This window comes from Sorex araneus, chromosome 3 (assembly GCF_027595985.1).
Source record: "Sorex araneus isolate mSorAra2 chromosome 3, mSorAra2.pri, whole genome shotgun sequence".
Classification (NCBI taxonomy): Eukaryota; Metazoa; Chordata; class Mammalia; order Eulipotyphla; family Soricidae; genus Sorex; species Sorex araneus.
Genome location: NC_073304.1, coordinates 239099559 through 239112990, shown reverse-complemented (window position 1 = coordinate 239112990; position 13432 = coordinate 239099559). Strand labels below are relative to the sequence as shown.

At 55.6% G+C, this 13432-nt stretch overlaps 1 protein-coding gene across 1 annotated transcript in view; it reads right to left on the bottom strand.

Moving 5' to 3' along the window:
- Nucleotides 1-3704, bottom strand: part of FOXK2 (forkhead box K2) — a 59980-nt gene extending 56276 nt beyond the window's left edge. Inside the window, exon 1 of the mRNA XM_055130861.1 lies at nucleotides 3307-3704. Coding sequence (XP_054986836.1) covers nucleotides 3307-3704 — 398 coding nt within the window. The remainder of the gene's footprint in view (nucleotides 1-3306) is intronic.
- Between the last annotated feature and the right edge of the window lie 9728 nt (nucleotides 3705-13432).

Below are 13432 nucleotides of genomic sequence, written 5' to 3'. Positions count from 1 at the left end.
AGGTGTGACCCAAAAAGCCAAAAAAAAGACAAAAAAGGGTCGACTTATTTCCTTGTTTGTTTAGCATGTCAACACAAATAGTTTTGGCTAAATAGTAACTAAAAAAAGTGAAAACATAAGATCCTCAGGAAAGATATATCTTTTGTTGTGACATCAAGTAGGGGGATTCATCAGGCTCCTACACTGATGTCATGCAGTCCACAATATCAATACACAAGTTTGGGTGGAAAGTCATGTTCTTCACAAGCTCTAAAGAATCCACTCTTTGCTTTTTTTTTTTTTAGGTCACACCCAGCGATGCACAGGGGTCACTCCTAGCTCTGCACTCAGGAATTACCCCTGGCAATGCTCAGGGACCATATGGGATGCTGGGGATAGAACCCAGGTTGGCTGCATGCAAGGCAAATGCCCTACCTGCTGTGCTATCGCTCCAGCCCCCAAGAATCCACTCGAGGCCACAGCAATAGTACGTGGACCATGCTTGCCTTGCACAGTCAACCCAAGTTCAACCCCTAGTACCCCATATGATCCCCTAAGCACTGGCGGGTGTGGCCCCAAAACCAAAACCAATAAAAAAAACTCACTCTTGCAGCTCTCCAGGCTGCTCAAGCAACAGTGCAGCACAGAGATAAAGGAGTCAGAGGCAGGGATATGGGCATCTCAACGACTGAACACAGTGAGCAACTCCAGTGTACGCACAAAAGCCTTATTTGCAAGGATCCAGAAAGGAGCCCCTGAGGAGTCATTAGCATTTCCTAGAGAGCAAGTCTGTTTCCAACGCGAGCAAATGACAACTTCATAAAAACTCTAGACCGAGCTGGGCCTTGGTAGCAGGTCTGACAGATCCCTTTATCACTTTATTCCAGTCACTGTGATTTCTAAGCATTCAACTAATAACCAACTTCTAGTTTTGTTTGGGAGCCACACCCAGTGGTGTACAGGCATTAACTGCCAGCAGTGCGCAGGGTCCAGACTGAAGCTGGCCAAAAGGCAGGCACCTGGACCCTGGACTCTCACCAGCCCCCTAAAGAGAACTTTAAACCAATTTTTTCCCCAAGTTTTGTTTTTTGGGCCACCCTGGTGCTCAGGGATCACTGCTGGGAGACAGGAGGGACCCTATGGGGATTGAAGTGGGAACTGAACTCAGGCTGGCCACACCAAGGCAAACGCCCTACCCACTGTGCTGGCACCTATTTTCCGAGATTTTACGGTTTTGAGAAAATGTAAAATGGTTTATGACCCAGGGTAAGGGGAGCTGGCTGGGACGACTAGAGCACACGCTTACATGCCAGAGCCCAACGTCTGACCCCCAATACCACACGGTTCCCCAACAACTCTAAGAGCCCACAAATTTTTCCCAGATTTCCCAGATTTTTCCATTTTCAGGCTACCAGAGCTGCTGCCAAGAAAAAGGGGTTCTTGAACCTTAAAATGTACTCTTGGAGCATTTCCCTCTCAAAGCAGCAGCTGTCAGCCGGCACCAGCTCGGACACACTCAGGTCCTTGTGCAGGCCCAGTTCTTCCCACCACTTGGACACTGGGTCCTGGAAGCACCCAAAACATCCAACACACCAGGCTGAGAAAGCATTGCCCTCGGCCCCCAGCACTGGGCAGGGATCTGGGTGGGCCCGATTAGGGACACCCACACAGGGGCTTAGGACTGGGATACCAGATGGGGTAGGGACCCAGTGAGCATCCAGGTTGCGGTCTGGGTTAAAACTGGGGTCCCAACAGGACATCCAGATGAGGGCCCAAACTGGCCTGGGGTCCAGGTCAAGGACCAGGTCAGGGTATGGATCCAGATCAAGGTCTAGACTGCACTGGACTCCAGGCTGGGATTCGAGTAGGGTTCCCAGCTGGATCAGACCTGCGTCCAGGTCAGGACAGGGAGCCAGGATAGGGTCCAGGTCAGGACTGGGTGTCACATTTAGGTATGGATCGGGACCTGGGTCTGGGCCCAGGAGTCAGGTTGGGACTAGGATTTGACAGAGTGGGGTGGGGGCTGGGGATCAACCATCCCAGAGTCGGGTCAGGTGAGGTGGGGGTCAAGAGTCAGCTCTGGGTTGGGTAGGGACTGGGGGCCCGGTGGGGTGGATACTGGGATCCGGGTTCAAGACCGGATCTGGGTCAAGGCTCCTGATGGGGTCCAGTTTGGGCCAGGCCAGGGTCTGGGTCTGGGTCTGGATTGGGTCAGGTCAGGTCAGGCCAGGCTGGGCCTGGGTCTGGTCAGGCAGGAGAGGGAGGCAGGGTCTGGGTTGGGTCAGGTCCCATTGGGTCTGGTGAGGGTTAGATGGGATTGGGCAAGGGTCGGGTGGGATTGGGCCAGGGTAGGGTGGGGTTCAGGTGTGAATTGGGTGTGGGTCCGGCCTGGGTCAGGCTGGGTAGGGTCAGGATGGGGTGGGGTGGGGTGGGATGGGGCCAGGCCAGGTGGGTCAGGGTCTGGGTTGGGTCAGGTCGGGTTGGGTTGGTTCGGGCAGGGGTCAGGTCTGGCCAGAGTCTGGGCCGGGTTGGGCCGGGCCAGGATCTGGGTCTAGGTCAGGTCGGGTCAGCCCAGACGGCGGGGGTCTAGGTCTGGGCGGGTGTCTAGGTCTGAGTCGGTCTGGTCTGTCGGGCCGGGCCAGGCTGCGTCAGGGTCTGCCCAGAGGGGCCGGGGTCTGGGTGAGGCGGGGTCGAATCGGGCAGGCCTGGGTCTGGGCCGGGCTCGGCTGGGGTCTGGGTTGGCTGGGGTCTGGGTTGGCTGGGGTCTGGGTCGGGCCGGGGTCAGGGTGGGCCGAGGGCTGGGTGGGGCCGGGGTCGGGTCTGAGCCGGATCCGAGTCTGGGTCAGGGTCGGGGTAGGGGTCGGGGTCGGGCGGGGTCTGGGCCGGACTGGAGTCTGGGTCAGGGTCGGGGTCGGGATCGGGGTTGGGGTCTGAGCCGGACCCGAGTCTGGGTCAGGGTCGGGGTAGGGGTTGGGGTCGGGCGGGTCTGGGCCGGACTGGAGTCTGGGTCAGGGTCGGGGTCGGGATCGGGGTTGGGGTCTGAGCCGGACCGGAGTCTGGGTCGGGGTCGGGGTCGGGATCGGGGTCGGGGTCGGGCCGGGGTCGGGCGGGGGTCTGGGCCGGACCGGAGTCTGGGTCAGGGTCGGGGTCGGGATCGGGGTTGGGGTCTGAGCCGGATCGGGGTCGGGGTCGGGGTCGGGGTCGGGGTCGGGGTCGGGGTCGGGGTCGGGGTCGGGGTCGGGGTCGGGGTCGGGGTCGGGCCGGCCGGGCCGGGCCGGGGTCGGGCGGGGGTCTGGGCCGCGCCGCGCCGCCGGCGCCCGCACTCACACGCGCGGCAGCTGCAGCGGCGGCGCCCCGCGCCTCTGGAACACGCCGTCCACGAACACCCCGTTCTTGCCGAGGCAGCGCAGGTAGAAGTCGCCGCCGGCGTCGGGGCCCGGCTGCGCGGGCGGCTCGGGGGCGGCCCCGCCATGGCCGCCGCCGCCCGGGGGCGTGAAGATCTCCAGGTGGCGGCGGGAGATGAAGCTCGAGTGGCCCATGCTCACGTCCACCGAGCCCTGCGACGAGTTGCGCCCGATGGTCACCGAGCGCTTCTTCATCAGGTACTCGAACTCGCGGCCCTCCAGGCGCGCCACGGCCCAGCCGCCCGGCGGGGACCCGCCGCTGCCCGCCCCGCCGCCCGCGGGAGGGCCGCCCGCGCCGGGGAGCGCCGCGGCCGCCGCCATGGGCCTGCGAGGGGCCCGGGCGCCGCCGCCGCCACGGAGCTGAGGCCGCGCGAGGCCGCCGGCCGGCGAGCGACGAGCGGCGGCGAGGGGCGGGCGCACGCGCGGCGCGCCGACGGACGGCCGCGGCCGCCAATGGGCGCGGCGCACGGCAGTGGGGCTACCGCCGCCGGCCAATGGCGGGGCGCGCCGGCCGGGCGCACGCACGTCGGCCGCGACGCCCGACGCGGCGGGGTCCGGGCGGCCGAGAAAACCCGGGAGGCTCGGAGGCGGCGGAGCGAGCGCGCGAGCCGGCAACGGCGGGGGCGGGGCGGCGGGGCGGGGCGGGGCCGGCGCCGCGGGGACGTGCTCGGGCGTGCGGCGCGGACGCGGGCCGCCCCACGTGACCCCGCGGGCCGCGTGGACGCGCGGTCCCGGGCGGGGACGCCCCTCCCCCGCCCCACTCCGCCGGGCGTCCACGCGCCGGCTGACCCCCGGGCGCCGTCTGCAGCACGCAGGAGGGGCGACCCGGCCAGGTTCGCCCAGGCCCGGGCTGGGATCCGTGTGTGGCCCCCGTCCCGCCAGGAGTGTTCCCCGAGCACGCCTGGATGTGGCCCCAAAATACAAGGGCCACCGTGGCTGGGGAGTCAGGGACACCGTCCGCCGTGTGCCGGGGCGTTCCCGGCCGCTGCCGGCGACCGAAAACGTTTGTCGTCCAGTGGAGAGCCCAGGGCCTAGGCAGGACCCTGCAGCTGAGGGTTGCCACTTGCTCCCCAGGGCTCGGGCAGAGCCCCTCACCCCTCTCCAGGCCCAGAGCCAGGCTGGATCTGAGTCTCTGGAACGCCATCAGAGCTGCCCTCCCGCCAACGCGTGCTTAGCCAAATAGGGTTTGTGGCTGAGGTCTGTGGTCCCACCAGAGACCCCTCAGAAGCGCCCTCACCAGATGAAAGCCTCCCCCCACCCCCCACCCCCCGCTTGTGCTATAGTTTTCGCATAAACAAATCCTCAAAATCAGATGGTAATTTTGAGAACACTGATTTTGTGGGTTATTTTTCTATTTTGGAGAACTTTTCAGGAAATCATACCTGAGTTAGGACATTACTGTTGGATAATTCCTTTTGTTTAGAAGCCCTGAACCTCTTTTGATCAAAAATGACACTGCCAGGGCTGGAGCAATAGTACAGCTGGTAGGGCGTTTGCCTTGCACACCACACGGCCAACCCGGTTCGATTCCCAGCATTCCATATGGTCCCCCGAGCACCATCAGGAGTAATTCCTGAGTGCAGAGCCAGGAGTAACCTCTAAGTATAGCTGGGTGTGACCCAAAAAGCCAAAAAAAGAAAAAAATGACTACCCCACTTTTCAATTTATTAAAAGCTTTTTTTATTATTATTTTTGGACCACACCCAGCGATGCTTGGGGGTTACTCCTGGCTTTGTGCTCAGTGATCATTCCTGGCAGTGCTTGGGGGACCATATGAGATACTAGGGATGGAAAGGGTGGGCTGTGTGCAAGGTAAGTGCTTACCAGCTTAAACTTTTTCTTTTACTTTTTGGGTCACACCCAGCGATGCTCAGGGGTTACTCCTGGCTTTGCACTCAGGAATTACTCCTGGCAGTGCTTGGGGGACCATATGGGATGCTGGGAATTGAACCCCGGTCAGCCGCATGCAGGGCAAACGCCCTACGTGCTGTGCTATTGCTCCAGCCCTTTAAACTTTTTTTCTTAAGATACCACTTTTAATTGTTTGTTCAAGCAGTGTTTAAGGCATACTCCTGGCTCAGTACTCCGGAACCTCTACTAGCAGAGCCTGGAGGACAACATGGGGTGCCAGGGACCAAACTCAGGTCAACTACCTGCAAGACCTTACCTGCTGTATCATTTCTCCAGCCCCGTCTTTTACATTACTTATTGGTATTTTGGTTACACCCAGCAGTACTTGGGAGCTACTCCTGGTTCTGTGATTAAGGGTCAGTCCTGAAGGTGCTTAAAGGAAGATGTGTAATGCAATGCTAGGAATGGAACTGAAGTTGGCTGAGTGCATGGCAGATAGATGCCTTACCCACTGTACTTTCCTCTAGCCACAACAGGACCATATTTAAATTTTCTTTTTTTTCTTTTTTTTTTTTTTTTTTGCTTTTTGGGTCACACCTGGCGATGCACAGGGGTTACTCCTGGCTCTGCACTCAGGAATTACCCCTGGCCGTGCTCAGGGGACCATATGGGATGCTGGGATTTGAACCTGGGTCGGCCGCGTGCAAGGCAAACGCCCTACCCGCTGTGCTATCTCTCCAGCCCCCATATTTAAATTTTCTTTTAGCTTTTGGGTCACAGTGATTCTCTCAAGTCACTCAATAGTATAACAGGTATGGGTCAGAGAAATAGTACAGCTGGTAGGGCATTTGCCTTGCATGCGGCCTTGGGACCTAAGTTCAATCCCTGGAATCCTGTATGGTCCCCTGAGCACCACCAGGAGTAACCCCTGAGCGTCGCTGGGTGTGACCCAAAAAGCAAATTTAAAAAAATAGTATGGCAGGTAGAGTGTTTGTCTTGCATGCAGCCGACCAGGGTTTGATATCCAGAACCCCACATGGTCCCTTGAGCCCACCAGGAGTCATCCCTGAACGCAGAGTAAGCCTTGAGTAGCACTGTTGCACTCTTGTCCCATTGTTCATCGAGTTGCTCGAGCGGGCACCAGTAATGTCTCCATTATGAGACCTTGAGTACTGATGGATATATCCCCCAGCCCAAAAAATGGAGTCAGTTAGGGGCTGGAGCAATAGCACAGTGGGTAGGGCATTTGCCTTGCACGCAGCCGACCCAGGTTCGATTCCCAGCATCCCATACGGTCCCCTGAGCACCACCAGGGGTAATTCCTGAGTGCAGAGCCAGGAGTGACCCCTGTGCATCTCCGGGTGTGATCCAAAAAGAAAAAAAGGAGTCAGTTATAGGAACCTATACTATAACAAAGCTAAAGGAATGCAGTGAATGTAAAACTATAATAATGCTAACTGTGTGTTTTGGGCATTAGACGAAAAAGCAGAATAAAAAGTCAAGGGGTGGGGTCTTAGATGGCATAAAGGCCTGGAGCAACTGTTCTGCATGAAGGAGCCCCAGGTTTGATCCCCAGAACCTCACCCCCTGCCACAACTCAGAGAGTATCCCCAAAACCACTAGGTATGGCCTGAGAATAAAAATGAAAGTCCAGGAACAGGCCTTCACATGCAGAGGGAACTGACTCTCAACAAGGGTGTATCACTTTAGGGAACAGTCTTCTGTCCAAGATCTGATCCCACTTCCAGAGAATGAATGAAAACAACAGAGAGAGCCTTCTAGGTTTTGAAATTTTTCCCAAGAGACCAGTGGAAGCAATACAGCTGGGGATGGGGGCGCTGGGATTAGAATTAGTAAAGATTTTCTTTGTCGCTGCAGTTGTTTCCAGGGAGCTATACAGCAGTGTGGGGCATCAGATTTGTCACTGCTCAGAGGCATCTGGACCATGCCAGGGGCACTCAGGGGTCTGTGGTGCTGGGGACTGAGTCAGTGTCTGTATGCAGCAGGTGCTCCAGCCTTTGAGCCAACACCCCAGCACCACAGGGTCCAAGAAGCACCTAGCTTCAGGCTGAGACTTCAACTCTTCCACTCACTAGGCCAAGATTCTCTGAGAATGGATCTGAGCACCATAAGAGGGCACCCATCCCCCTTCCCAGGTCAGGAGGTGTGGATTTGACCCTGTAAACAAGTGGTCCTCTGAGAATTGCCTGGAGACAGCCCAGTGATGCTGAGAAGTAAATCTCAGCAAGGGGCTGGAGCGATAGCAGAGCAGGTAGGGCGTTTGCCTTGCACACCGACCTGGGTTCAGTTCCCAGCATCCCATATGTTTCCCGAGCACCGCCAGGGGTAATTCCTGAATGCAGAGCCAGGAGTGTGACAAAAAAAAAAAAAAAGGAAAGCTAAAATAAATAAATAAATCTCAGCGAGGTGGAGGACTGGGAAATGAAGACTGTGGTACCTTGTTGAAACAGCTAAAATAAAGAAATGGTCATACATGATTTGAAAAATGAAGACTGCTGAAGTGTCCATACTATCCAGGAGCTGTTTGGGGGCCATACCCGGCCATGCCCAGGGGTACCTCCAGTCTCTGCACTCAGGAATTACTCCTGCTAATGCTCAGGGGACTATATGGGGTGCCGGGATTGAAACCGAGTCGGGTGTGTATGGTAAATCCCCTATTTGCTATACTGTCTCTCCAGCGCCTGAAGGGGTTGGGGTAGGGCTGGGGGTTGTCACTTTTAATAGGGGATCGAATTATAGCATTTTCTCTTTTTCTTTTTGGACTGTTTTTTGGCCAAAGACAAAAACAAAAGAAAAAAAATCGACCAAACAATCCTAAAATTTGTTTAGATTCACAAGAACTCAATCAAATGTGTTTTGTTTTTGCTTTTTCGGTCACACCTAACAATGCTCAGAGGTTAGACCTGTGTGTGCACTCATGAATTACTCCTGGTGGTGCTCGGGGACCATATGGGGGGTCTTGTGCAAGGCAAACACCCTCCCCACCGTACTGGCCAGCAAGCAGCTGTTGTGAAGGAGATCAAAGTAGGAGTATCAGGGGCTGGAGCAATAGCACAGCGGGTAGAGCGTTTGCCTTGCACATGGCCAACCTGGGTTCGATTCCCAGCATCCCATATGGTCCCCTGAGCACCGCCAGAAGTAATTCCTGAGTGCATGAGCCAGGAGTGACCCCTGTGCAACGCCGGGTATGACCCAAAAAGCAAAACAACAACAAAAAACAATAAGGATATACCAACCCTTCCTTTCCTCCAAAATGAATGAGACAATTTGTGAAGTGTAAAGATTGAAAAATAAATAGTCTAAGGTAGGGGCTGGAGCAATAGCACAACGGGTAGGACGTTTGCCTTGCACGAAGCCGACCCGGGGTTCGATTCCCAGCATCCCATATGGTCCCCTGAGCACCGCCAGGGGTAATTCCTGAGTGCAGAGCCAGGAGTAACCCCTGTGCATCGCCCAGTGTGACCCAAAAAGAAAACAACAATAACAAAAAAGACAAAGTAGGAGAGTATCAGGGGTTGGAGCGATAGCACAGCGAGGAGGGCCAGGTTTGGTTTCCAGCATCCCATAGGGTCCTCTGAGTACCACCAGGGTTAATTCCTGAGTGCAGATCCAGGAGTAACCCCTGTGCATTGCCAGGTGTGACTCAAAGAGAAAAAAAAAAAAGCAGGAGTATCATCACACACCTGGTCTCTCCTGAACACCTCTCTCTTGCATTCTCACCCTTCACATTTCTCCAAGTACATTATTATTATTATTATTATTATTATTATTATTATTATTATTATTTTTGCCTTTTGGGTCACACCCAGCGGGGGACCATATGGGATGCTGGGAATAGAACTTGGGTTTGCTGCATGAAAGGCAAATGCCCTACCCGATGTACTAGCACTCCAGCCCCTCCCTAAGTAAATTTGTTGTTGTGGTGGTGGTTTTGCTTTTAGGGCCACACTTGGTGATACTCAGGAGTTACTCCTGGCTCTGCAATCAGAAATGACTTCTGGCAAACCATATGGGATTGAACCCAGCGCCCTGCATGCAAGGCAAGCACCTTCTCTCTGTACTCTCTCCATCCCTTTCTTTTTTCTTTTTTTCTTTTTTTTTTTTTTTTGCTTTTTTTGGGTCACACCTGGCGATGCACAGGGATTACTCCTGGCTTTGCACTCAGGAGTTACTCCTGGCAGTGCTCAGGGGACCATATGGGATGCTGGGATTCGAACCCGGGTCGGCCGCGTGCAAGGCAAACGCCCCACCTGCTGTGCTATCTCTCCAGCCCCCTCCATCCCTTTCTTAAGTAAATTTCTTTAAATGTATTTTACTTGGAAGGACCAAAGTGATAGTACAGCTGGTAAGGTGTTTCCCTTGCAAACAGCTGACTAGGGTTTGATTTCTATTCCCTTTGTTCTTCAAAGTACCACCAGGCGTGATTCCTAAGTGCAGAGCCAGGAGTGATCTCTGAGTACTGCTGCAAGTGGCCCCAAAAAACAAATAAATAAGTAAATAAAGAAAATTTTACTTAGGGCCAAAGTGGCAGTACAGTGGGTAGGGTGTCTGCCTTGCACACCGCCAAACTAGTCCCCCTTATGGCCCCCATATCACTGCCCGCACTAATTCCTGAGTGCAAAGCCAGGAGTAAGTCCTGATTATTACTGGTGTGGAGCCCCTCCAACAAAAAAATTTTTTTTTAGTTTACTTAATAAAAATCAGCAAAAGAGGGGCTGGAGCGATAGCATAGCGGGTAGGGCATTTGCCTTGCACGCAGCCAACCCGGGTTTGAATCCCAGCATCCCATATGGTCCCCTGAACACCGCCAGGAGTAATTCCTGAGTGCAAAGCCAGGAGTAACCCCTGTGCACTGCTGGGTGTGACTCAAAAAGCAACAACAACAACAACAACAAAAAGTAAAATCAGCAAAAGAAAGAAAAGGAACCATTATGTAACACCAAGCACAAGAATTAACTCAAAATGAAGACTTGAATGGAAACATTGGTGGTAAACAAATAGTCAACAGTCTTGTGGCAGTATTTTGGAAGACACCAAAAGCAAAGACAGCAAAAACAAAAGAAAACAAAACTCGACCAAGTGAGGGGCCAGAGTGGCAGTACAGTGGGTAAAGTGCTTATTCTGCACGTAGCTGAACCTGGCTCAGCCCTGGCACCCATTATCTTCCCAGCCCTGCCAGATGTGATCCATGAGCAGAGCCAGGAGTAGCCCTGAGCAGTCGGGTGTGGTCCCCAAACCAAAAATAAATACTGGGGACGGGAGCAATAGCACAGCGAGGAGGGCGTTTGCCTTGCACGCGGCCGACCTGGGTTCGATTCCCAGCATCCCATAGGGTCCCCTGAGCACCGCCAGGTTGCAGAGCCAGGAGTAACCCCTGTGCATCGCCGGGTGTGACCCAAAAAGCAAAATAAATAAATAAATAAATACTGTATGGAGGGGCCGCATAGGACATCTCTGGTTATATCCCTAGCCCTTTGGGGATTCCCTTAAACATAAAACCACGCATTGCTTCCTCTGCATGCCCGCGGGTGAGGGGCGGAGGCAGGGCGGGAAGAAAGAAGCAAAGTACCCTAAGTCCCATCCATTCTACTTCTGGGTGTTTACTCAGCCAAAGAAAACTGAAAATAAAGTTTATGTACAAGCCTACGTGTTCATTACGGCATTACTTGCAACAGCTGAAATATGCAAACAATCTAAGTACTCCCTGCTGAGGAAAACGTCCCAGGGGCTGGGCAGCGTGCGTGGGTGCGGGAGCCCGGGCCCCCGCATCGTGCCAAGCCAGCGCCCCCGGCCCGCGGGATAGGGCCCGCAGAGGCGAGATGAAGGGCGGCCACGCCCGAGCCGCCTTCCCGGGCCGCGCGCGCGCCCGACCCCGCTCGCAGACGCCGAGCACGCGGCCAGAGGCGCGCGTGCGCGGCGCGGGGCCGGGCCGGCGCATGCGCGGGGGCAAGGGGCGGGGCGGCGCGCCCACGTGGGCGGCACGGACGTAACAGGCCCGAGCGACAGCGGCGGGCCGCGGAGCCTCAGCCGAGCAGCTGGAGGGGCTGGCTGGACGGAGCCGCTCGAGCCACGCCCGGACGCTGGCTCTAGTCACGGCGCCGGCCCGCGGGGCGGCGTGGCCGGAAGTGACGTCACCCCGGCAGGAGTGCGGAAGTTCTGGGCCTGCGGCGCGCGCCTCGCGCGTTTCCGCCCGGAGCCCACGCGTGCTGGCGTTCGCAGGGCGGGCGCGGGAGGCCCCGAGGGCAGTGACCGCCCCCGGCCTGGCCGAGGCTGCTGCTGGCCGCTGGGCTTCGTTTAGCCGCGCGACTCCGTCCCCAGGATGGCCCAGGAGGCGCCCGTAGGCTGCGGAGAGAGCTGGAAGGCGGCCTCGGCGCTTCCCTCCCGCAGGGCTGTCAGAAACGCAGACCGCGGCCACCGTCCAGCGGGGACGCGCCCCGCATGGGCCCGGTGCCTGGCCACGAGTGATCGCGGGCGCGGAGCCGGGGGCCCAGGGCCTGAGCACCTCCAGTTGTGGCCCAAAGCAGAGAAAAAGAAACTCAAAATGACAGTCGGGAGAGAGTTGCAGGGGGTTAAAGCGCTTGCTCTGGACAAGGCGGGCCCAGATTGTATTCTGGGCACCGCATCATGCCCTCCCCCAAAATGTGGCCAAAAATGCTCTTAGGGGAACAGTTTATACCTCTTTCAGCATTTTGTTAGTGGAACCAGGGCTTTGTACACCGAACTGGTGCCCTAGGCAGCCGCACACCGCGCCCTGATTTTTCCCTTCGCCTGCATTGTCAATGTGATAGGTTCCCTGCCTCTTGGCCGCGACGAGCCAGAAGTTGCGGTACTTGGGGCTGAGTGATCGGTACAGCGGGTAAGGCACTTCCTTGCACGCTGCCCCCGTGTTTGATCTTCGGTATTCCATATGGTGCCTCAGCACCGCCAGGAGTAACCCCTAAGCATCATCAGCTATGGCCCCAAAATTTAAAAATAAGTTGTAGTGCTAGGGCCCCGGCAACAACCACACCTCCAGTTGCAAACAGCATGGAATTTGAATGGTGACCCTCTCTGCTCACCCACCGTACTCAGGCAGGCCATATTCTTTTCTTCGGGTAATAGGGCTGCACAGCAAAATTTGTTGTTTTGGGGCCACACCCAGCAATGGTGAGGGCTTACTCCTAGCTCTGCACTCAACCATTGCTCAAAGGAGCAACCATATGTGGTGCCTAGGATGGATCCAGGGAGGCAGAAGCAGCCCATGCAAGCAAGGCATGTGATGGGGCTGGAACTGAGGACCTCATCTGTGTAAGGCATGTGCTCTACCACTGAGCCACATCCCCAGCTACCTTTTCTCTAAAACACATTGGGGTGCATACCATCAGTGACTCACACTTGGTTGTGGTTTAACACTCTGTAACACGTGTCAATGAGTGTCTCCTGTGGAAGTTTTTTGACCACTGAGGCTGGTTAAGGGAAGATCAGTGGAGTTTCTCCCGAAACCCTTTCGGGTGAAGTCCCTGCAAAGTATCACACCAGCACATTGTCCAGCAACAGACACTCAGAGCTATGAGGTTTGTTTGTGTCTTGAGACCACACCTGGCATTGCTCAAGGACCACTCCTGGAGGTTCAAAGGAGACCATATGAGCTACCAGGATCAAAATGGGGTGGACTACATGTAAGGCAAGTCGTCTCCCCACTGCGCTCTCCAACTGAGGTTGCTCCCCAAGTTTGTTTGCGATGCTGAGGACCTAACCAGCATCTCTCTCACATGAGGCATGCTGTTGTACCTACACCCCGGGGCCTGCTTTTTTGTTTTTCAGCATGATTTAAGTACTGCTAATACTAGTGTTACAAGCCTGAATTTCCCAACTCCATACCCATTACCAGTGTCAGCTCCCCTCCCAGCAAACTCAGCCTTCCTTAGGAAATTAAAAAAAAAATTGTCTTTCTAAACAAGAAAAGGCCAGATTCAAAGATTTCTTGAGCATTTCAGCGGGGGAGGGCCTGGGTATATACCTTGCATGTAGGCTACCTGAGTTTGATTCCCAGCTCTGAAAAATAAAATTCACAAAAAACATTTTGAAAAAAAGGAAATCTCTGCTTTCTGCTGATAGGGCAACCCCTGGGCACCCAGCAGGGCTGGCCAGTCACTCACAACTGGGAAGCAGGGTAGCCTGGAGAAGTGCTCACAACC